Source organism: Carcharodon carcharias, chromosome 4, assembly GCF_017639515.1.
Source record: "Carcharodon carcharias isolate sCarCar2 chromosome 4, sCarCar2.pri, whole genome shotgun sequence".
Lineage (NCBI taxonomy): Eukaryota > Metazoa > Chordata > Chondrichthyes > Lamniformes > Lamnidae > Carcharodon > Carcharodon carcharias.
Window position 1 is genome coordinate 51,757,441 of NC_054470.1, and position 25,446 is coordinate 51,782,886.

The following is a 25,446-nucleotide window of genomic DNA, read 5'->3' on the forward strand; positions in this document are numbered from 1 at the left end:
TTCACCTTGGAACTGTCAACAAGCAGGCCTCTTCCAAGAAATCACCTGACCTATATGGTTCTTGAGAAAGAGTTGTTTGTTTGTTTTGAACTGCAAAACACTTTAATGAAAAGCTGGAAGATAAAAACACAGTCACATGGCAAAGGCAAACCTTAAGTTTGAACCTGTTGTTTTGCTTTCAGTTTTATTGGGGAACAAGCTGAGGAAAGAAGGCTACCCAAACTGGCACCCTCTCTCCAGCTTGCCTGAAAATTGTGTATGGCTATCAACCTGTAGCCAGAGAATCCTCACCCGAGTGTAACCAGTTTGCGTTTGGACCTGCAAAGCTGAGACCAATTGGTGAGAACTTCTAGACATCCATCAGGACCAGTGGCCCACCTTCGCACGAGAGAACTCCAGGTCAATGGCATTGAGAACCTATGGACTTTATCCTTTATTTTATAAATGCCCATCCTCCAAAACCCATCTCTGCAGAGAGACTGTTTGTCCTTTGTTTGTCTGTGTGTGTGCTGGGGGAATTCTTTAGGAAGGGATTGATAGTTATATTTCCCAATTACAATTTTGTTAACCAGTACTTGCAACTTGTTAAAAGAAGTTTGGTTTTAAAATAAATTAATCATTGAGGGTTTTTTTTGAAAGAAATCTGGTCAGAACCTCTTTTCCTCTGGGTGCTAGAAGTATAGGTACACAAATAGCCATTTGTGAGAAAATTAAACATTTAAATTAATGGTATGGCCCGTGGAGTAGTGGGGTTTGATAATTCGCACACTCCTCCCATCCCGGTCATAACAAAAACTTATCAATTAAAGTTCCAGTGCAAGTCCTCATCCTCAATAATGTAAGCCAATTAATTTTAATATTGTTTAATCTATGAAATTCTGGTAGTTTGAGACAGGTACTGTTTTGTTATTTATTTAGGCTTTTATTAATTCAAAGATAACTTGGGAGAAACTGAATGCATGGCAAACATCCTTTGTACAGATTATCTCTTGTTCCATTTTTGATTTCCTGCATAACTCTCAGGTTAAGAGAGGAGCAACTGGATCTCAATCACCTCTGCTAAAGCTGCTCTTACTCCAAGTAGCTTGTGCATCAGTAGATGTACAATTGGGTCCTGGGCTTGTCTTAGCAATTTATTTTACTCATCCCACTTTCCCCTGGGGACAGCACATCTCCTTTGCTTCTCCTGCTAACAGCAGAAATCGTGTGTGTGGTGGAAGGGGCAAAATACCATGTCTCATCAGTTAATTGTTCTGCACACTCAAGCACCAGCATGAAATACGAAGTAGGGCTTTCAGTACAAGGTTTGATTTCCAGCAATTATTCCCTATAGTATTCAGCATTGTATAATAATGTGTGCACTATAATTAACGAGTGATTATCCCACAGGCATTAAGTTTTTGGTTCACGTCAAGCACAATTAAATCCATATATGGCATTTGTATACCTGCAGAAAATTAAAGGAATCTGATCAGATCATGATTTATATTTTTTAAAATCCTGTTTTCTGAACAAATGGCATTTCTTTGGCTTTGTTTAAAGATGTTTTCAAAGCTGTGCTGGGACTGGAGAAGGTTCAGGGTATTTTACTTCTGTGATCCAGTGCTAAAATGTCTCTCCTGAGCATTGAAATCCACCCTCCTGCATGACTGCAACTATGTCCTGTTTATTCAAGTGCTTTGCACAATTTGGGTTTTGCCCCTGTTCTGGGTTACTTAGTTCTTTCAATAATGGAATGAGTCATGCTACCCATTCATTCAAGCAGCACTTTTCTAGTTAAAACAAACTGTGCAAGTAAAGGGATCAGAAAGCAAATACAGACTGATAGTGTCTAGGAGACAAGTAAAAACTGATCTTGGCAAGACCATTATCTGATGTGTATTTTCTGAGATATATCAAAGCCCAACAACAACTTGAAAGTTTTCTATTTAATCCATGATGAGCTGCTGCTGAATTTTCTGAAATCAGAAAACCTATGGAGCAAGTCCCTCATGTTGAAAATCTTACTGAAAAAGACAGCATTAGTAAACCTGATGTATTGTTTTTTACTTTATTTTGCTATAAAGTATTAACAGGAGGAATGTCATCCTTTAATAATGCAATTAAAGCTCTACCTAGTTTGTGAACTAGCTTGAATAAAACATTATTCACTCACACCTTATATGTACTGACTGGACCACTCTCAGTTCCTAACATCTGGTCTTCAAAAAGCCAGAGAATACCACCATTATTCTCTGGGAAAAATAAACAAATCCAGGAAGTCAATGAGTCTATTTACGTTATTTACCTATTTACATTGGACCAACAACCTACAGAAAGTCAATGCATTCTGGCTAGAATAAAATCCTAGTCTGTACATTTACCATGTATCTACTGTAGAAGTACAGACTGCACTGTGATGCGGAAACCAGGACGAAGAGAAGTGCACAAGTCCAATCAAACAGTTTAGGTTGCTGCACAGTTTGTGTTAGGGAACACTTGGCAGAGGATTGTGCTAGTGAGAAGCCTACTGAAATTTGTACTGCGTAAATGTTCACTTTTCCTTTATGCAGTATCATGAAAACGCTGCAGGAATTATAATTAGAAACATTATGATGTGTTATGCAGGAAAACATGGCAATAAACATATATTTCCTTTATCTTTTATTTCAATAACATAGTATTAAAGATTTTCAAAAATAGTAAGTAAAATTAGCTGTGTTGGAATATATAATTAGGACTGCTGTGTTCATGTTGTTTTCTCTTGTGCGTCTTTCTAATTACATTTTATTTTTGCAGTCGTCTCTCATGTTTTCTTCTATGTTGCCTTTCTCTGCACTGTCTTGTTTCTTAGTTTTTCTTGTTTCTCAGTTTCTTTTCCTTTAGATGGGATGTGGTTGGCCACATGGTAGGGAATGGAACTTGTTTGTGTTATAGGTTGGATTTCATGTAGGGCTAAGTTTGAGAAAAATGTGACTTGTTAATAGTTACGTTTAAATTGTACTGTTTTAGCAGCTCTTTCTCATGTACCTACACGAAGTCATCCACTCATTTTTTAAATTCATTAATGGGATGGTGGGCGTCACTGGCTAACATTTATTGCCTATCCTTAATTGCCCTTGAGAAGGTGGTAGTGAGCTGCCTTCTTGAGCGACTGCAGTCCATGTGGTATAGGTACACCCACAGTGCTGTTAGGAAGGGAGTTCCAGGATTTTGACCCAGCGACAGTGAAGGAACGGCAATATATTTCCAAGTCAGAAAGGTGAGTGGCTTGGAGGGGAATTTGCAGGTGGTGGTGTTCCCATGTATCTGGTGCCCTTGTCCTTCTAGATAGTAGTGGTTGTGGGTTTGGAAGGTGCTGTCTAAGGAGCCTTGAGTTCCTGTAGCACATCTTGTAGATGGTACATACTGCTGCCACTGTGCATCGGTGATGGAGGGAGCGAATCTTTATGGATGCAGTGCCAATCAAGCGGGCTACTTTGTCCTGGACAGTGTCGAGCTTCTCGAGTGTTTTTGGAGCTGCACTCATCCAGGCAAGTGGGGAGTATTCCATCACACTCCTGACTTGTGCTTTATAGATGGTGGACAGGCTAGCCAGAAACACCGACATCCCATTAATGAATAAAAAAGCAGCAGCACTTATCAGCAGGAAACCTGCATTTACAGCTTGATAGGTGAAAATGAACACAAGATATTCTTATCATAGATGCTGAAATAAGATATTCCATGGCTAAGAGTGTTAAGTTATGAGGACAGTTTTCATACACCAAGATTCCCTCAAGAGGGTAGATATGGAGAAATTATTTCCTCTAGTGCCTAGATCAAGAGGCTACAACCTTAAAATGAGAGCTCGGCCATTCAGGATGTCAGAAAAGCAGCATTAAAAGTTATGGAACCAAGGTGGGCAGATACAATTAAGATACAGATTAGCCACAATCTAATGGAATGGAAAACAGGCTCCAGCAGCCTACCCCTTTTCCAATTTTAAGAGCTTTACTCAAAAATTCTGACACAGGAACCAAGACCACTGTACACAAGAAGTGCATGCCATACAACCATACACAACATTGCTAACATATTATTGTTTCATCTACCGATGCAATTTAGCTGTGCTTGTTGCCAACGCCATGCATGCACAGTCGTACTGATTTATTCCGTGATGTCATTATCAGCGATGGACTAGGAAGCAGTCAGGAGCAGAGATGCTTATCAAATAGCCATGGAAGACAGTGATTAAAAATGCCTCACCTTCTCCGATTCAGTGGGGTTGAGGGAAGCAATGGAGCCGGGGATCGGGATGGGATGGGAGGAGAGGCTTCTGATCCACCCAGGGACAGCTGCAATTCTGGATTATAACCCCCGTATCCTATCTTTGGAGCTTCAGGGCTTCCCCTTAACTTAGGCCCGTCACCGGGAAGCAGCTCCAAAGGCGTGATGTGGAGATTGAAATCTGGAATTGTGGCCATTACTGGGTGGATCAGAAGCCTTCCCTCGCTCCCCATCCTCATCCCCGGAAACTGTGGGGAGGCCATGCCTGTGTTGCCCACTCACCGTGGGGCTCAGAAACTGGGTGAACAGCTTCAGGATCCAAATAAGATCCAACCAACACTGTGTCTCCTGTAAGTGACATCATTGGTTTTCTGCGCATGCCTGGAAAAATGTGCATGCACAGACAGGCGTTGGCAGCCATTTTGCATGGTCATCTTGCATTGGCAGGAGACAGAGTGTTAGAATTTACCTTTCAAAGTCAATATATTCTGTCTTTATTTTTGTATGTCCACCATAAATCTGGATTTAGGAACTTGCAATGGATAAAGTTGACAGAAGGTACATGTAGTTGAAGTAACATCAGAAATGGACTACTGGAAACAAGACATCCAGGAACTTAAAAACATTTATTAACTATTTACAACTCTGTACAGAGACAAATAAGCATACGGCTCCTTCCAGAGGCATCTCTGAGTTCTAAAGACATGTGAACTGACATCACTGATGATGTAGATTAGCCAGTAGCATTACAGCTGTTAACCCTTTGTACTACAGTAGTCATAAGGACCTGGATATTAACCACCATGCCTCCCATTGCCCCCGCTCCTCACATTGGGCAAGAGAGGTCAGGAGTTAAGCATGTGGCGGATATTGGGGCATCCAAGTAGAGAGGCAGGTCACTTAAGTAACATATTTAAATTGGGCTTCCACTGAAGATGTTACAATTCTGGAAGAAACACTGAAGCTATTTATAAAATCAGCCACTATAGTTAATCATTCCTACAGATGTCTGCCATACAGACCAGCCTCTGTGCTTTCCTCAGTCTAGTATAGTACTGAACACTCAAGATGAGTTTTATGGTCAAGATGCCTGTGAATGGCCAGTTTTACCATGAATCATCAGCAAGTTCTGCTCCTTTAAAGTCAATCCTAATTTTCTGATTGGATCGGTAACTAATTCCCTCCCCCCACCCCCACATGCAGTCTTCTGACTGGTAGTCAAGACTAGAAGCAGGGAACAATAAAATTCTCACAAAGTTGCCATTACTATACAGTTCACCGCATCCAGAAAGCTATTAAACCAGCAAATCCCTACTGTGATGAATAGGGGTTCAAGTTGGGAGGGGGGGGTACAAGTTTAACTTAACCTGCCCTGCAGAAACTGGGCAGGTGAGAATTTAGAAGTTCCCCGTGGACATTCCCCGGTGATGATCCTCACCGACCTATAAACTACAATTCTAGAACACTGACGGAGTCCATCTTTAAACATGAAAATTGGGCTTGGATGACATCCATGGGACCCGATCGTTATTTTAACCAGACATCTACACTGGGAAGTTGTGTGTCAGGATGAGAACTGTGTGTGAATAAATGTATCCCGCTACTTATGGAGACTGTCAAATATACATAATGAGCTCCTGACACTATGATTAAACAAGTCACAAATTGCAGATGAGTTTGCTCAAGTGCCTAAAAGCTAAAGCTGCAAATGCAGAGTGAGTGCTTCGTTTCTCTTTGTAGGGATTTTAATCAGTGGTTGCACTTTATCATACCCCAAAGCACATTACAGCTAATCAATTTATTTTTTCCCAGGGAAGATGCATGGGGAAAGGGAGGAGCACTTGGGTTTCTCCTGGCCTCCAAGATAATGTGTAAGAATTTCCTCAAATTCTGAATGGCCTGCAGCCCAAGGACATTTTAGGACTGTTGGTTAGACCGCTTGATGCCTTGTACAACTGTGTGGCACATGCATGGCACAAGCTACTGCTCCTTTCTTTCTAAACTTTGCGATTGGGAATCCTATAACAACGTGGGATCCTTATTTATACTCTTAACAACTCTCTGCCTGTTTCATTCGGGCTGCTCACCCATTCACCGGAATGTCGCACCTGTTCGATACTAGGAGGAATTCAAGTAGTGGATGAAGTGCCACCACCGATTGCCATCAGCTAGCCGTCCATTTCTCAGCTGCTGGACAGCTGGCTGCGAGTTAGCTTTCACCCAGAATCTTTAAATTCTTTATTCAAACACAAAGAATTTGAACTTCACATGCTTGCTTATTTATTTGTTGAATTATTATGTTTGAGAGAGTCATACAGCAAGATAGTGCAGCTAACTGGACAGCACTTTCAAAGAGCTGAAACAGGCATGATGGGCCAGGAGGCCTCCTTCTGCACCATGAGATTCTACGAATTATACTTTTCCACAATAGTAATATCAGTGCTGGGAACAGACCACTATTATTATTTTCAGCACCCAGTGCTACAATGCATCATCCAGTCAAATGCAGAGTAAAGCTTCAGCAATGTTTCTTGGTCTGACCGTCAGAGAAGTGTCTATTAACATTCCTGTACAAATTCTTCTGTTTCACCTACTGGTCATACTTTCCCCTCTCTGAGCAAGAGTGCAAATATAATGCCAATTTACAAAGAATCATAACCCACTAAGAGTCAGGGGGAGAGTATACAAACTCATTTTGCATTGTACTAATTTTGTACTGGAGAGAAGAGATTTTCATCTGTTCAGCATGGATAAGTCATCCATTCTGGCCTAGCTATCTCCATTGACCCTGGCTGAGAATCCAAATGAAGGTATATGTGACACCCTCCTTGGAAAGTTCATTTGTTTATTCCCTTAAGCAGTCACATTTTCTTTAACCTTATTCATGGGATGGTGGCCTGTCAGGACTAGCATTTATTGTCCACCCCTAATTATCCGCGAGAAGGTGGTGGTGAGCTGCCTTCTTGAATTACTGCAGTCTGTCTGGTGTAGGTACACCCTCAGTGCTGTTAGGTAGGAATTCCAGACTTTTGACCCACTGACGTTAACAGGACTTGGCAGGGAGCTTGCAGGTTCCATGTGCCTGCTGTCCTTGTTCGTCTAGGCTGCTAAGGTCATGGGTTTGGAAGGTGTTGTCAAAGGAGCTTTGGCAAGTTGCTACACTGCAGGCATGGTGTACCAGTGGTGAAGAGACAATATTTAAGGCGGTAGTTGGATGCAAATCAGGAGGACTGCGTTGTCCTGGACAGTGTCGTGCTTCTTTAATATTGTTGGAGCTGCACTTCTTCAAGCAAGTGGAGGATATTCCATTGCACTTCTGAATTATGTCATTTAGATGGTAGAGACACTTTGGGGAGTAAGGTGGTGAATTACTTGGTGCAGAATTCCCAGCCTCTGACCTGTAGCCACAGTATTTACTTGGCTTATCCAATTCAGTTTGTAATTAACTGTGACCTCCCCAACCCTCTTTCCTCTCCAGAATATTCATGGTGCGGAATTCAACAATGGTAATGCTAGTGAATGTTAAAGGGAGGTGGTTGGCCTCCTTCCGGTTAAGAGATGGGCACTGCCCATCACTTGTGTGTCATGAAAGTTATCAGTCCAAACCTGAATGTTGCCCAGGTCTTGCTGCACATGGGCACAGACTGCTTCAATATCTGAGGAATCACAAATGGAAGTCAACAGTGTGCAATCATCAGCGAACATCACCACTTCTGACTTTATGATGGAGGGAAAGTCATTGATGAAACAGCTGAAGATGGTTTGCCCTAGGACGCTAACCTGAGGAACTCCTCCAGTGATGTAGTGGGGAGGAAATGATGAGCTTCCTTAGTACAATCTGTTTTCCTTTGAGCTAGCAAGTGGAGTGCTTTCGCCATGATTCTCATCGACTTCAAATTTATTAGGGTTCCTTGATGTCACACTTAGTCAAACAGTGCCTTGATATCAAGGGCAGTCACTCTCGCCTCACCTCTGGAATTGAGCTCTTTAGTCCATGATTGGACCAAGGCTGTAATGAGGAATAAAGTCAAGTCTAGGTGGACCCCAAACTAATCATCAATAAACAGGTTATTGGTGAGATAATTGCTACTTAATAACACTTTCAATGACACCTTCCATTACTTTGCTGATGATTGACAGTAGACTGATGGGGCACTATTTAGCTGGATTAGATTTGTTCTGCATTTGCAGACAATACATACTTGAGCAATTTTTCACTTTGCTGGGTAGATGCCAGTGTTGTAGATGTACTGGAACAACTTCGCTAAGGTCATGGCTAGCTCTAAAGCATGTCTTCCACATTACAGCCAGGATGTTGTCAGGGGCAAAAGCCTTTGCAATACTTTTTTTAAATTCATTCATGGGATGTGGGCTTCACTGGCTGGGCCAGCATTTATTGCCCATCTCTAGTTGCCCTTCAGAAGGTGGTGATGAGCTGCCTTCTTCAACCACTGCAGTCCAATAGCACCCACAGTGCTATTAGGGAGTCCCAGGATTTTGACCCAGCGACAGTGAAGGAATGGTGATATATTTCCAAGTCAGGATGGTGAGTGACTTGGAGGGGAACTTCCAGGTGGTGATGTTCCCATCCATCTGCTGCCCTTGTCCTTTTAGTGGTTGTGGGTTTGGAAGGTGCTGTCTAAGGAGCCTTGGTGAATTCCTGCAGTGCATCTTATAGATGGTACACACTGCTGCTACTATATGTCTGTGGTGGAGGAAGCGAATGTTTGTGGATGTGGTGACAATCAAGTGGGCTGCTTTGTCCTGGATGGTGTCAAGCTTCTTGAGAGTTGTGGGAGCTGCGCTCATCCAAGCAAGTGGGGAATATTCCATCATGTTCCTGACTTGTGCCTTAGAGATGGTGGACAGGCTTTGGGGAGTCAGGTGGTGAGTTAAACATCCTAGGATTCCTAGTGTCTGACCTGCTCTTGTAGTCACAGTATTTATATGGTTAGTCCAATTCAGTTTCTAGTCAATGGTAACCCCCAGGATGTTGATAGTGGGAGATTCAGTGACGGTAATGCCATTGAACATCAAGGGGCGGTGGTTGGATTCTATCTTGTTGGAGATGGTCATTGCCTGACACTTGGTTGGCACAAATGTTACTTGCCACTTGTCAGCCCAAGCCTGGATATTGTCCAGGTCTTGCTGCATTTGGATATGGACTGCTTCAGAATCTGAGGAGTTGGGAATGGTGCTGAACATCGTGCAATCATCAGTGAACATCCCCACTTCTGACCTTATGATGGAAGGAAGGTCATTGATAAAGCAGCTAAAGATGGTTGGGCCAAGGCCACTACCCTGAGAAACTCCTGCAGTGATGTCCTGGAGCTCAGATGACTGACCTCCAACAACCACAACCATCTTCCTTTGTGCTAGGCATGACTCCAACCAGTGGAGTTCTGGAACACAAGTCTTCACTACGATTGCTGGAATATTGTCAGGGCCCATAGCCTTTGCAGTATCCAGTGCGTTCAGCCGTTTCTTGATATCACGTGGAATTAATTGAATTGGCTGAAGACTGGCATAAGTGATGCTGGGAAACTTGGGAGGAGACAGAGAAGGATCATCCACGGGGCACTTCCGGCTGAAGATTGTAGCAAATGCTTCAGCCTTATCTTTTGCACTGATGTGCTGGGCTCCCCCATCATTGAGGGTGGGGATATTTGTGGAGCCTCCTCCTCCAGCGAGTTGTTTAATTGTCCATCACCATTCATGATTTGATGTGGCAGGACTGCAGATCTTAGATCTGAGTGAGAACGTAAGAACTAAGAACATAAGAAATAGGGACAGCAGTAGAACGTTCATCCCCATGAGCCTATTCCACTGATCTTATTGTGTTTCAATTTCCACATTCCCATCTAACCCCGATAGCCTTTGATTCTCTTGCCTAACAAGAATCTATCAAACTCTGGCTTAAAAATATTCAATGACCCCCCGTCCACCGTCTTCTGAGGAAGAGTGTTCCAAAGTTACACAACCCTCCAAGAGAAAAAAAATTCTCCTCATCCCTGTCCTTTAAGAAAGACCCCTAATTTTAAAACAGTGCCCCTTAGTTCTACACTCATCTTCAAGGGGAAACATCCTTTCGACGTTCACCTTGTGAAGGCCATTCAGGATCTTAAATACTTCAGTGAAATCACCCCTCACTCTTCTAAGCTACAGTGGAAACAAGCCCAGTTAGTCCAGCCTTTCCTCATAAGATAGCCCACTCATTCCAGGTATCAATCTAGTAAACCTCCTCTGAACTGCCTCCAATGCATTTTCATCCTTCCTTAAATATGGAGAGCCAAACTGCACACAGTATTCGAGGTGCAGTCTATCAATGCCCTGTATAACTGAAGCATAACATCCTTACTTTGATGTTCAATCCCTCTTGTAATAAAGGATAGCACTCCATTAGCCTTTTTAATTATTTGCTCTACATGCATACTAACATTTTGTGACTCATATACTAGAACACCTAGATCACTCTGCACCTTAGAATTATGCAGCCGTTCTCCATTTAAGTAATACTCTGCTTTTTAGTTCTTCATGCCAAAGTGAACAACTTCACATTTTCCCACATTAAACTTTATTTGCCAGGCCTTTGCCCACTCACTCAACCTATCTATATCCATCTGCAACCTCATGACCTCTTCACAACATACTTTACTACCTATCTTTGTGTCATCTGCAAACTTAGCTACCATGCCTTCACTCCCCTCATCAAAGTCATTGATGCAAATCGTAAAAAGTTGAGGCCTGAGCACAGACCCCTGTGGGATTCCACTTGTCACATCCTACCAATCCGAAAAAGACCCATTTATGCATACTCTCTGCTTTCTTCCAGCCAGCTAATCTTCTATCCATGCTAATATGTTACCCCTTACACCATGCACTTTTATTTTCCATAATAACCTTTGATGAGGCACCTTATCAAATGCCTTCTGGAAATCCAAGTGCAGTATGTCTACAGGCTCCCCTTTATCCACAGTGCATGTTACTGCTTCAAAAAAAACTCCAATAGATTGATTAAACATGACTTTCCTTTCACAAAACCATGATGACTCTTCCCAATTGACTTAAGTTCTTCTAATTGCCCAGCTATAACCTCCATAGTGATCAATTCTAACAAATTCCTCATGGCAGACGTCAAGCCAACTGGCCTATGGTTTCCTGTTTTCTGCCTCCCTCCCCTTTTGAATAGAGGGGTTATATTTGCTACTTTACAATCTGATGGAACCTTTCCAGAATCTAGCGAATTTTGGAAAATTAACACCAGCGCATCAACCACCTCATTAGCCACCTCTTTTAAGGCCCTAGGATGTAGTCCATCGGGACCCAGAGACTTGCCAGTCTGCAGCTCCATCAATTTGCTCAGTAGCGCTTCCCTAGTGGTTGCAATTTCACCAAGTCCCTTTCTCTCGTTCACCTTCCGATTTTCAGCTATTATTGGAAGGTTTTTTGTATCCTATATAGTGAACACAGAAGCAAAAAATATGTTCATTTCCTCTGACATTTCCTTACTATCTACTATTAACTCCCCACTGTCACTCTCTAGAGGACCAACACTCACTTTACTTACTCTTTTCATTTTTAAATACCTGTAGAAACTCTTGCTATCCACTTTTACATTTCTAGCTTTGTCTCATACTCTAATTTCTTTCGCCTGCTTAACCTTTTGGTCAGAATATAAAGAACGGCGGAGAATGACTAATCATCTGTCCTGCCATTCATCTTTGCGGAATTGTATGCTGTTTCCTTAAGTTTGATGCTTTCCATAACTTCTTTAGTTAACCACGGATGGTTAATTCTCAGCCATTTCTTGATAACACATGGACTGAATTGAATAATTGGCTATAGACTGGCTTCTATGATGGTGACCACTCCGGAGGAGGCAGGGATGGATAATCCACTTGACTCGTCAGCCTTGTCTTCTGCATTCAGGTGCTGGGCATCATCATCATTGAGGATGGAAATATTTGTGAAGTCGCCTCCTCCCATTAATTGTCCACCACCATTCATGGCTGAATGTTGTTTTATTCATTCATGGGATGTGGGCATCACTGGCTGGGCCAGCATTTATTGCCCATCCCTAATTGCCTTTGAGAAGGTGGTGGTGAGCTACCTTCTTGAACTGTTGCAGTCCATGTGATGGTGTTCCCATCTATCTGCTGCCCTTGTCCTTCTAGATGGTAGTGGTCGTGGGTTTGGAAGATGCTGTCTGAGGAACCTTGGTGAATTCCTGCAGTGCATCTTGTAGATGGTACACACTGCTGCTACTGCACGTCGGTGGTGGAGGGAGTGAATGTTTGTGGATGTGGTGCCAATCAAGCGGGCTGCTTTGTCCTGGATGACATCAAGCTTCTTGAGTGTTGTGGGAGCTGTACTCATCCATGTGATTGAGATTTGATCTGACCCATTGGTGATGGGATGACTTAACTCTTCTCTATAGCATGCTGCTTCCATTGATTAACATTTTTTTTAATTCATTCACAGGATGTGGGTTTCGCTGGCTGGGCCAGCATTTATTGCCCATCCTTAGTTGCCCTTAATAAGGTGGTGGTGAGCTGCCTTCTTCAACTGCTTCACCAGATTGACACTTCTCTTTCAGTGCTGGCAAGTGATGCTCATGCCATGCTCTTTCACACTTTCCATTGAACCAGGATTGATTCCCTAGCTTGATGGAATAGTAGAGTGAAGGATATGCGGGCCATGAGGTTGCAGATTGTAGTTGAATACAATTCTACTGCTCTTCATGGATACTCAGTTTTGAGCTGCTAGGTCTGATCTGAATCTATCCCATTTAGCACAGTGGTAGCAACACCCAACATGATGGGCCTAATCTTTCTTTCCTTTGCTTGACATTGGACTATCTTGAACACTTTAATCTGAATAAACATTCGTAACATAGCCTGTTAACATAAAATATCGGTGTTTCTAAATTCACCAATTCTCAGTCTCTCACCTTTTTTTGGAGATAACTTAGCGACGCTCAGTTCCAGACTTGGAACTTTACCAGATGGAAGCAGCAGTCAGAGAGGGTTGATTCCATGGCCCATGGTGCCCTATAGCAAGATTGCACACAGAAGCCTCACCTTTCATAACATACACTAAAAATATTTAGAATTCTGGAGGCTCATAAGCAATTGGATTTAAAAAGCATATTATACCATCCTGAGAACATTTCATATCTATTCACATACAATAAATTACTTTTTTTAAAGTTACTTAGGTAAATGTGACAGCAAATCTGTGTATAGCGAGATCCCACTGTCAGAAAATGAGATAATTGTGGTATTTGTTGAAGACAGACACTGGCAAGATTCGTTGTTCTTCTTTTTGATTTGTTCCTTTACATTTGTCTGAATAGGCAGATAAGGCTTTTGTTTAATATCATATCAAAAAGATAATTTTTCAGGTCCTAGTGTGTGTTTTGAGCTTTCTGACTCAGAGGCTTGTGGGCCATGGACTGAAGATTACAGAAACTTGCATACAGAAAATGGAAAGCTCTCTGCCAAAAATGCCAATACATTCTTTGTCATACAATCTTGACTTTGAAGATCATTACAAAAAAGTAGTTCAATCTTTAGAAGTCAGTAGTGTATGTATTAATGTGAATCCTGGTAGTGTGTTTGTGCAATACCTCTGCATACTTGGACATTGAGCTGGCTTCCACACCATAGACTTTCCTAGCTCCTGCTTGAACTGCGAAGAATGAAAGGATTCCCGACCCACAACCAACATCAAGAACAACCTTTTAACAAAAAAAAACAACAATCAGAACTTACTGCATCCTGATTGTGCTAAACTTTAATCACAGCAAATGTTCAGATCAAGTTCGCTGAGTAGGTTTCATACGCATGATTGCAATTTGTGAACATGCCCTTTTCAGGGGGAGGTAAGCTGGCACACTTGGTTGTGGAATCGGCAGCAGCATCAGATTGGTGAGACATGAGTTTGTACGCACAAGTCTCTGCAGCCCTGAGCTCAGCTAATAATACTAATAAGTATTAAGTGAAAACTGGGTGTTTCTGCACAGTGAAAGGGAAGTTCATTTATGGCAGAAAATGGTGCAAATACCATAATTAAGGGCATCCAACAGCCAAAACTACATTCACACAATAGATCATGTTGTGAATAGCTCATCCTCTGTTCATGAACAAATAAACATAGTGCAGCTCGATGTTCTCAATTCAAAATCAAATCTGGTGCATGAGAAAACTTCAAGGATGTTTTCACTCCGTGCAACATTTCATTTAATTTGTTGGCATAATTTGGTTTTAAAAGTTATGAGAACACAAACTTTTGCTGTGATTTGTTTCCATGGATCTGTGATGAAACTAAGTTATGTGTTTGTTCAGTTTGGATCTGGGTGTTGGGCTGCTTTAAATGGATTTACATGCACACACAGATACAAGGACAATTTAATATAAAAGCAAAATACTGCAGATGCTGGAAATCTGAAACAAAAACAAAAATTGCTGGAAAAACTCAGCAGGTCTGACAGCATCTGTGCAGAGAAAGACAGAGTTAACGTTTCAAGTCCATATGACTCTTCTTCAGAACTGAAGAGAAGTAGAAACGTGGTGAAATATATACGGTTTATGGGGCTGGGACAGGTAAAGCTACATAGAAGACCAGTGATAGGTGGAGGCAAAGGAGAGATTGCAAAAGATGTCATAAAAATAAGGTTGAAGGGATGTTGATGGTGGCTAAAGGAGGTGCTAATGGTGACATTAAGGGTAGAAAGCAGGATGAACAAGTGACAGATGGTCCTAGTGGGAGTAGGGAGGGGGGAGGGGACGGTACAGGGACAAAAGGATGAAATAGGCTAAAAGGTGAGGATAAAACAATGAATGCAAATAAATTTTAAAAATAATAATAAAAATAGGTGGGGAAAAATATATATAAAAATTTAAAAATGAATACTGAAAAAAGGGGATCAAAAGGGGGTGAGGACGGAGGAGAGAGTTTAAGATCTGAAGTTTTTGAACTCATCATTAAGTCCGGAAAGCTGTAAAGTGCCTAATTGGAAGATGAGGTGTGTTGAGCTTCACTGGAACATTGCAGCAGGCCAAGGATGGACATGTGGGCATGAGAGCAGGGTGGTGTGTTGAAATGGCAAGCGACATGAAGGTCTGGTTCATGCTTGCGGACAGACAAAAGGTGTTCTGTAAAGTGGTTACCCAGTCTGCATTTGGCCTCTCCAATGTAGAGGAGACCGCATTGGGAGCAGGGACAATTTGTTGGTTTCAGTCCCTACTGCAGTGCAATTTTAGAAGTTCAATTAGAAGTTTCTATCCAGGTTTGCTGTTGACGGGAAGTTAATGGTGGCAGATTTTGTTACCTAAATGGATAAAATAGAATGTTTTTATTAAAGAAATTAAATGTACTTTTACTAATCTTTTTAGCTGGCAAGGGTAAATTGATGTGTGAAGTTTGTCTAAGTTTTCTGATAGGGAGAGTTTATTCCATATACATATTAATCTTCTCACCAATTTAATGATTTCTAGTTGATTACATGGACTTCAACAGCACACCCAATGGAAAAGTGTAGGATCACTGACAGTAGCTCCTAGATTTCTGTATTTAACTGTGCATATGGGGACACCAGAAGTTGCTGTCGGTTTCAGAGGAATAATGATGGTGAGCGTTGAGTTTCACCCTGATTAAATCATGGTCACTGCCTACTGGACTATTAAACTACCAACAAAATCTTAGAGCAAAGATCTTAAAATAAATACCATATTAACCAGATGAAATAAACTTGCAGAAATTGTAAATTTTGTTGGAGGCTGACCACCTATTTGCTGCAGTTAGCTTAATAACATTTTGAGGCAGAATATAGAATTGGCCAAACTGTGGGATTAAATGCAGACAGATAATAATTGCAAGGTTAAGCCATGCCCCCGTTCTGTCCCACTCCAACCCCTGTGCTCTCACCTTATCATTAAAATCATCATGATTCTGGAGTATTGCTTTTTGGTAAGTGGCTGTCCTTATATAGTCCTGCAACATGTTCTGTTGCTGTGATAAACAGCCATAAAACTGAAAGGAAAAAAGAGTGCATGGCTTTAGTCAACAGCTGATCAGTCCTATTTCCTGTTTTCAAGCATTCAACAAATTGTCCCTTGCTGCTTAACAAGTAGCATTGCCAAAACCTCGATGCTCCACTTAATTCAGCAAAGTTTCCACTTACTGTGCATTAGCTCACAGACTCAGGTGTCAGGAATCGTGATCAAACTGACAGCACAACCATAGGGTAAAAAAGATCCTTTTCAACCAAGTGCAAAACACTTCCGTGCAGGAATGTGAATGAGACAAGTGGAGGTGTAACATGTTCAGTTGCCAAGGAGCTCCCCGTTTCAATTTTCATGGTGAGGGGATTGGGTAGGGGTTGCATGGAGAAGGAAGATGGGTGGGAAAGTGGCAGGGGAGGCGGCGGGGGGGGGCTGTGGACTTGGAGGTGGTGGTGGTAGTCAATATTGATTATGGAGATCTTTTTCTGGTAAAAATTTATGTCCAGAACCAATCATAGCCCTTTAAAAGGTTTAATTTTCTGCAAAGTAAAAGCATGTTTAAATTTAGTTTGTTTGGGCTTCCATTCTCTCCATAGAGTTTAAAAATTATACTTTCAACTTTTCTCTCCAAAATCCTTGAACACATTGGTGCTTCACAAAAATGTGTCCATCTTTTTTAGAAACTCCATGTTCCAATCCCTATGAATCAGGTTTCTGGCCTTGCCATAGGCATGGAATGGCAATGGTCACAAATTACATCCTCTGTGGCAGTGGCCAATGTGCATTATTCTTCCTCAAATGCCACTCCTAAATTGTCCAGCCCCATTTGACTCCCCACGCTTGAAACCATTCATCTATTTAATTGCAGTCAGCGCATCTCCAGCCTCACACCGAGATTTATTTTTCGCTCTCTCCCCTGGCTCATCCACAAGCCACTGGTTGGTGACATCAGCTTCCACGCATATGCTGACAACATCCTGTTCTATTTCTCAGTCTGTCTCAACCTCTCCATTGCCTCTGTCATCAAATTGCTCATCCAACATCCGGTCTTGGATGACCTGCAGTTTCTCCATTATTAAAACAGGGAAGAGTTAAGCCATCACCTTCACAAACTCCATACCCTTGCTACCAATTCTATTCTCTGCCCAAGGCACTTGTTACAATTACGAGGTTTATAAGATTATGTTTTGTGACTGTATCTTTAAATTTAAGGTAAAGGAAAGGAGAGTCATGTGACCTGTTCTGAAGTCTGCCTGGCAGTAAGTCTGGGTGATGTGATTGCTCGAGATTAAAGGAAGGCATAGATTGTTTTACTGAGATGAAGATGCAAGGTATTTGCACTATGAGACAATGGCAGCAGTCTGAGTTTACAATCAGCAGACTCTGAAGGCTGAATTTTCATCCTTGAGGCACGTAATGGGAGTTGGGAAAATTCACAGCTTTGCGGGCCCACCTTGGGAGAAAGTGGCTCCAGTGGCATAATCCTTGTTGCCGGGAGGCAGGTGCAGGTTGAAGTCAGACAAGCCAACCGTGGAAACAGTTCGGAAGCAGAGGCGGGACTTTCACAACTCAGACCCTATATAAAGGGCCACCCTGAAAGTCACTCACTGTGACAAGAAGTAAGTTGTGAAGGAGTCATAAGGTTGTGTGGGAGGAGACTTCATTACGTTGTCATGTGAGTATAAGTTTTCAATGTTGGCCAGCTGGTTATTTTTGCTGTAAGAGCTGGCCCATTAAGAATCTTCCACAGAAAACTTTAGATGCTGATGTCTGCCTATTGCAAATGTGTAAGGAGTGTCCACACAGCTGACATTCACTGTTTGCGAAGATCCGCCATACCCAGCCATGCAACTGCCAATGTCTTTGCAGCTACAGCAGGTCACAACACTGCGCAGCAAGTGAAATGAGCACGGGGCTGGTATCAAGACCCCCACATACAGATCCTTCATGTCCACCAGCCACATGCCATTTCATTTCTCACATTTTCAAATGTGGGCACCCAGAAGAGCCTCAACCATAACCGTGACATCAGCACACTGTCCTATAAACTCCAAACGACACCTTGGCACTCAGGGTGCTTGCAAACATGCACAGTACCCCTAACCCATGAACAGAACCTCCTCCTCTAACAACATAAGTCTGTACACTACTCGGGAAGAAGGTTCCAACAGGTGGTTGCACATGGGTATTGAGTAACAAAGCATGAAGAGAGAATCTTGACTCCTCCATAGGTTTTATTCATTGTCACGGCAGAATGTCCCAGAGGAGCAGCGTGTCTGACTCTCGTGGATTGAATGCACTCAGGTTCTGCGATCAGGGCCTAAAGATCCTAGTGGAGGAAGTTGAAGGCTGGAGGGATGCCCTGTATCCAACAGATTGATGAAACTCTCCTGCAGTCATAAAGTGTGTGTGACAGGCAATTGCTGCATTAGTGAGTATCAGCCGAATATGTCCCAACATGGATTCAGTTCTGCAAGCGGTTCCATGACCTGTTGCCCTCAGGCAAAGTGATCAGTTTGACTGAACATACATTTCCCTCGGGTTTGGGTCTCAGATGACTGAGACATCAGATGAGGCACAATTGCCGTGTACGGCACCACCAGCAAGAATGACCCAATGGGTCATACACTTTTGTATGTCCAAGCATAAATGGGATGGCATCTGAATGCCCACTTTGACACCCAGTCGCAATGAATCCTGCATCAATGTTCAAGCATGATCTATGTCCCTGAATCTGTTTTTATTGTTCACTTGCAGGAAAAGAGAGCTCAAAATGTTAAAGCGATGACCCAGACAGGGGATGGAGGTGTAAAACTCAAGGTGACTTGTCCAGTGGAGGAGAGGGCAATGCAGATAAGCACGTGTGCATTCCAGGGCCAGTGTAGGAGATAGTGAATCATTCATTGTAGGTACCAAAGATGGGGATAAAGGAACCTTTGATCACAGCTTCACTGGTGGCAATGGTTGTTCAGCATGGGGGAGGCGGATTGAGCATAATGGGCATTAGTCACACAGTAGAGCACAAAGGAAGGGTTCTGGGCCATTATGGTCTCAGCATAAGCATAAATCACTCACCAAAATTGCCAAATGCTTACCCTTGCTACTGCTAGGCCCAGAGACTTTAACCAGGCTTCTTCTAATAAACTCAGAATAATTGATTTGTGATGAAACAAAACTTATTTTTTAAAACAAATAGTATAAGTGGTTGACATACAACTTATAATCCAGAAATTTAATGATTTACTTCTTTTAAAACTCCAACATACACACACAAAACAAAGGACAAGAAAAATAAGGTCTCTGCAGCTGTTGGCATAAAGGAATACTATGAAAAAGGATAAAGCTTGAAAAGGTCTTGACACTATTTGGTATTCCTGCATATGAAGACGGAGTGCTGGTCTGGAAGTCCTTTCCAAAAGATCTTCAGGGAAACACTTCTGTTAACTCTCACTTGTTGCGGCCTTGCAAGCTTTCAAATACAGGCAAGTTATACTGAGATAAGGATGAGGATTTTATGGCTGAAGCTGAACAGCCACTCTGGACTAAAGGCAATACAGGGAGAGAGTGGGGCAACCTTCCTCCACAGTTTGCTCCCAAGACACACACTGAGTTCAAAAAATATGTTCAGACATAACTTCTCCCAGGCCAGCTGTTTTTCAGCCAATCAGCAGGAGCCCCCAGCCTGGCAACAGTAGTTTTTTTAAATTTTAACTCAAGTAAACAAAATAACTCATCTCCCCAGGTGTCTTGCTGGTCACTTAGCTGACAATATGTGATTTCTTTAAAAAAATCAGCTTTCTCATAAACCAATGTGAACTTGTAACATTTTAGAAAAAAACAAACCCCGGGAGCGTCCAAATAATTCAATGTCCTTCCAATTTTTAAAAAAAGCATATAGCTCTTGGAGATATGGATTTCTAACACTTGTCTCGGGAACTCAATCGCATAAGCTTTAACCATGAAATACAGGCCAATCTCATGGACAGTCACATGCAGCATCAATCCCAGTGGATGTAAGAGCAGCATGAATTCCTGCAAAGGGAACAAGGCTTACTCAGTAGCCTCAAGCAGTTCACTCAGAGTGTGAACACTGTCCTCCATGGAATACATGAGGAGCTGCGTATCCATAACAGGACATTCTCCCTGATGGCACAACAGATGCTGGAATAGATAACTGCTGTGCCCAACAGCCCATTCCATCCAACCACCCAGAAGGCCAACCAAGGGATTAGGAGGTTACAGAGGTGAACGGGTTTGCCCTGAGCACTTCTGCACATTCATCTTCCACGGCTTCCCTGGCCCCTCCACCAGAGCCCTAATCTGTGCTACATGCTCCAGTGACCACGGCTGCCCCTGCAGAATTGCAGGTCCTCCAGTCTTAGATACGTCCTTAATGGACACCTGCATGAAGGGGCCAGTCATGATGTTCCTCAACGCCTTATAGGCAGAGAGGTGAGCAGACTGTGGAGGCTCCTCAGAGGCAACATGGGGAATGTTCAAGCTCAAAAGGCACCACACCGTTTTGATCAATGAAGGGTTCACATGTGATGTTATCCCTCACGTTGTTAAGTATGCCTTTTCTATTTCTGTAAATACACCATCTAAATCAAAGGATGGATGTATTGATCTATACTTGCTGAGTGGCACATAATAATCAGGTAAACATACAACTGCGTGATCTTACCAGTGTCACTGAAGATTGCAGCCAGGAGTCCATCTCTCAGTCACCTGACAGTTGTAAAGGATGAAGCCATGCATGTCCTTCATTGTCAAGTTGGGTGCTCAGTGAAACTTCCACTGCTGATAGCAGTCAATTATGGGATATGGCTCACTAGCCAGGCCAGCATTTATAGCCCTCCCCGACTGCCCTTACAAAGGTGACGGTGAGCCACCTACTTGAACTGCTGCTGTCCATGTCGTGCAGGTACACCTACAGTTCCGTTAGGACACAAGTTCCAGGATATTGAGCCAGTAACAGTGAAGGAATGGCAATATAGTTCCAATTCAGGAAGTTGTGTGGCTTGGAGGGAACCTTGCAGATGGTGGTGTTCCCATGCATCTGCTGCCCTTGTCCTTCTAGGTGGTAGAGGTTGCACATTTGGAAAGTGCTGTTGAAGGAACCTTGGTGAGTTGCTGCAGTGCATCTTGTAGATGGTGCACACTGCTACCACTATGCATCGGTGGAGGGAGTGATGTTTAAGGTGCAAAATAGGTTGCCAATCGAGGGGGCTGCTTTGTCCTGTATTGTGTCGAGCTTGAGTGTTCTTGGAGCTGCACTCATCCAGGCAGGTGGAGAGTATTACATCTACTCCTGACTTGTGCCCTGTAGATGGTGGACAGGCTTTGGGAGCGAGGAGCTGAGTTACTCGGCTCAGAATTCCCAGCTTCTAACCAGCTCTTATAGTCACAGTACTGTTATGGTTGGTCCAGTTCAGTTTCTGGTTGATGGTAACCCCAAGGATGTTGATTGTGGGGGATTCAGTGATGGTACTGACATTGATTATCAAGGGCAATTAGTTAGATTCTCTCATGTTGGAGATGATCATTGCGTGGCACTTCTGTGGTGCTGTTACTTTGTACTGTCCAGTCTTGAATTGCAGCATTTCTGTTGGCGCATCCATCATATCTGCATGTCCTAAGTCTGAACTGACACTGCTTCGACCAGGCTTCAGTTGCCAGCCAGGTGAACTCCTCACCTTCTATTTGACAATTTCCAAAAAAAACTTGCAAGCTCCTCTGTCACAGTACATCTCAAAGTCAGTCCCTCAAGATGGCTAAATGCTGAAATATGAAGGTGAAGATTTCAGCCATTGTAATGCCAGTGTGTGTCAAGGACACTAGATTTTCTCCCTTGTGGTGGAATGGGTATCTCCTGGAAGATGTGAGGTGCCTATGGTATTAAAGAAACTCATCTAGCTATGGCTGGACAGCCATTTACTTCTGAGGGTGCATCTATATCCTCAATGTTGCTTAGGAGAAACTGTTCTGTATTAGGTGCTTCCTGTTGACTATGGCATCATGTGCTGAGCTGCCTCTAGGTACCTGGGTATGCCTCTCATCATTTCCCCTATTGTCCTCATCTTTTTCGTACCTTCACAGGATGTGGGCTTTGCTGGCTAGGCCAGCATCCTTATTGCCCATTCCGAATTGCCTTTGAGAAGGTGGTGGTGAGCCACCTTCCTTCTTGAGCCATTACAGTCCATGTTGTCCTGGCCAAAAGACAGGAAGAAAAATATCTATATATATCTATGTCAGCCTGGCTACTTTATAAAATTATATTTTTCTATTTTTCAAAATGAACAGTTGCTGGGCTGATAAAAATGGCTGCAGGTGGTCACATGCTGGTTTCTGGAAGATTCTCAGCTGTTCCAATGGACAAAGGTGACCTCGTCATCCTGGAATGTGACTTGTATTGTATAAATATTCCAGCCAAGCCAACACAAAGGATTCGTAGATGATAAGTCTGCACCAGCTAGCTACGGACAAAGGTAGAGCTATTTGTCACTCCTACTCTCCAATATTGTGCTAATGGCCCCATTGTAACCTGCTCCAAAAAACAATGGATTCCAACCAGGCACCTCTTTAACTGAATAGCTCAACCCGAAACCACCCTGTCACATGACCGAGACTTGAACTGTTAGAATTCCTTTAATTATACAGCTCTTGAATTTTATCTTCAGTCACTGTTTGGCCTCAGAAAAGCAAGACTCCAGGCAAGCAGCCTGTGTCTGTCTACTGTTTTATCATCTAACTGGTAGCAGCAGAAAGAACGCTGTTCAGATGAAGCGCCTGGCCCTGATCTACAGAGTGAACTACTGGAACATTGGAGCTTCTGTATTTGTGCCTTCCAGATTAATTCATCTCTATGTATCCTCTCCCATCATGGAAGTCCTCACTTCTGGAATGTCAGATCACCCTGCAACAGTTTCAGCCTGCTAACCTCTGAAGGAATACACCACTGGACCTCTGACTCTGGACTCACATGAAACCATGGCCTGAATTTTACCTTTGGCAGGTGCACCCGATTGGCAGGCCTGGGAGTGATTGGGAAACAGACTGCCAACCACGATTTCACGCTGGCTGGTCAGTTATTTGCCCACTAGCGTGAAACATGCACTGAAATGCTCAGCGCCGCCGGTGTGAGAGCGGGAAGAGGGCAGGCAATGACATTTCCACGGGTGCGGATGAGCGCTGCGAGCAAGTTCCCTGAAGGCAGACAGCTGCCTCAGGGAGCTGGAACTCGAAAAGGCTGAAATAAAAGTTTTAAAAGCTGAAAAAAAGTATCCATGCATCATATTCAATCGCCTGAAAATATAGCTGATAAAAATACTGTCCACAGAAATGAATTTTTATTTTATTTCCTCATGGAAATTTCATCCCGCCCTTGGATGTGGTTTGATGAAAACTGCAAAGGCGGCCTGACTGATTTTCCCATCCGCCAACTGCAAGGTTGGACGGGCAATGAAAAATCGGAGTCAATTGCGCCATTAATGGGCTTATTTGCCTCTTAATTATCGGTGCATGTGCTTCTGACTTTTGCGTGTGCCCAAGAGAAATAGCACACGAGTGCGCGATGACGTCAGGGCGCTCACCTGACATCTTCTCGCACAATTTTACACCCGATCGGGTCAGGCACGTGCATGCCCGCAGGACGTAAAATTCTGCCCCATAACTCTTTTTATTGTGGTATTGCCCTGTTCCCTTCTTTCCCACATCCCCCTTTTATTGTATGACTGCAAAAAGGATGTCTGTTGCAAAACCCCATTCCCGCGTTGTGTGTCTAAATAAACCAACCCTCTTATTTTACCTGATCTCAAGTTTGCTGTGGGATTATTAATAGAGGATTGGATCCCTCCAAACTGAAAGGTTGGGAAGAAATCAGAATCAAAACCACCTCTCTTTTTTTAAATCCATTCACGGGATGTAGGCTTCGCCGGCTGGGCCAGCACTTATTAACCTCCCTAGTTGCCCTTGAGAAGGTGGTGGTGAGCTGCCTTCTTCAACCGCTGCAGTCCATGTGGTGTAGGTACCTGGTGAAACCCAAATTGGGTGTCGGCAAGCAGGTTATTGCTAAGCAAGTGCTGTTCATAGCACTTTTGAAGGCCCCTTACATCACTTTACTGATGAACGAGAGTATACTAATGGGGTGGTAATTGGCCAGGTTGGATTTGTCCTGTTTTTTATGTACAGGACATACCTGGGCAACTTTCCACACAGCCAGGTAGATGCCAGTGTTGTAGCTGTACTGGAACAGCTTGGTTAGGGGTGCGACAAGTCCTGGAGCACAAGTCTTCAGTACTATTGCTGGAATATTGTCAGGGTCCATAGCCTTTGCAGTATCCAGTGCCTTCAGCCGTTTCTTGATATCACATGGAATGAATTGAATTGGCTGAAGACTGGCATCTGTGATGCTGGGAGCCTTGGGAGGAGACAGAGATGGATCATCCACACGGCACTTCCGGCTGAAGATTGGAGCAAATGCTTCAGCCTTATCTTTTGCACTGATATGCTGGGCTCCCCCATCATTGGCAATGGGATTATTTGTGGAACCTGCTCCTCCAGTGAGTTGTTTGATTGTCCACCACCATTCACGACTGGATGTGGCAGGACTGCAGAGCTTAGATCTGATCTGTTGGTTGTGGGATCACTTAGTTATGTCTAACACTTGCTGCTTATGCTGTTTAGCATGCAAGTAGTCCTGTGTTACAGCTTCACCAGGTTGACACTTCGTTTTTAGGTATGCCTGCTCCTGGCATGCCCTCCTGCACTCTTCATTGAGCCAGGCTTGATCCCCTGGCTTGATGGGAATGATAGAGTGGGAGATATGCCAGGCCATGAAGTTACAGATTGTGTTTGAGTATAATTCTGCTGCTGCTGGCCCACAGCACCTCATGGATGCATCTTGAGTCGCTAGATTTATCCCAAATCGCTCCGATTTAGCATGGTGGTAGTGCCACACAACACGATGGAGGGTATCCTCAATGTGAAGGCAGGACTTTGTCTCCACATCAGCTGTGCGGTGGTCACTCCTACCGACACTGTCATGGACAGGTTCAGCTGCAGCAGGCAGGTTGGTGAGGATGAGGTCAAGTATGTGTTTCATCTTGTTGGTTCCCTCACCACCTGCTGCAGACCCAGTCTAGAAGCTATGTCCTTTAGGACTCGGCCAGCTAAATAGTGGTGCCACCGAGCC

The 25,446-nt window shown here is 43.2% G+C and overlaps 1 protein-coding gene and 1 long non-coding RNA gene across 2 annotated transcripts in view; one reads left to right on the top strand and one right to left on the bottom strand.

The window, feature by feature from the left end:
* Positions 1-2,265, top strand: part of LOC121276965 — a 61,796-nt gene extending 59,531 nt beyond the window's left edge. Inside the window, exon 5 of the long non-coding RNA XR_005942770.1 lies at positions 183-2,265. This is a non-coding gene — a long non-coding RNA (uncharacterized LOC121276965). The remainder of the gene's footprint in view (positions 1-182) is intronic.
* The window catches only part of carm1l (coactivator-associated arginine methyltransferase 1, like), a 124,434-nt gene that overhangs the window by 48,403 nt on the left and 50,585 nt on the right, over positions 1-25,446 (bottom strand). Inside the window, exons 4-5 of the mRNA XM_041185716.1 lie at positions 16,177-16,281; positions 13,877-13,987 (exon numbers count right to left, since the gene is read on the bottom strand). Of these exons, the coding sequence (XP_041041650.1) occupies positions 13,877-13,987; positions 16,177-16,281 (216 nt within the window). The remainder of the gene's footprint in view (positions 1-13,876; positions 13,988-16,176; positions 16,282-25,446) is intronic.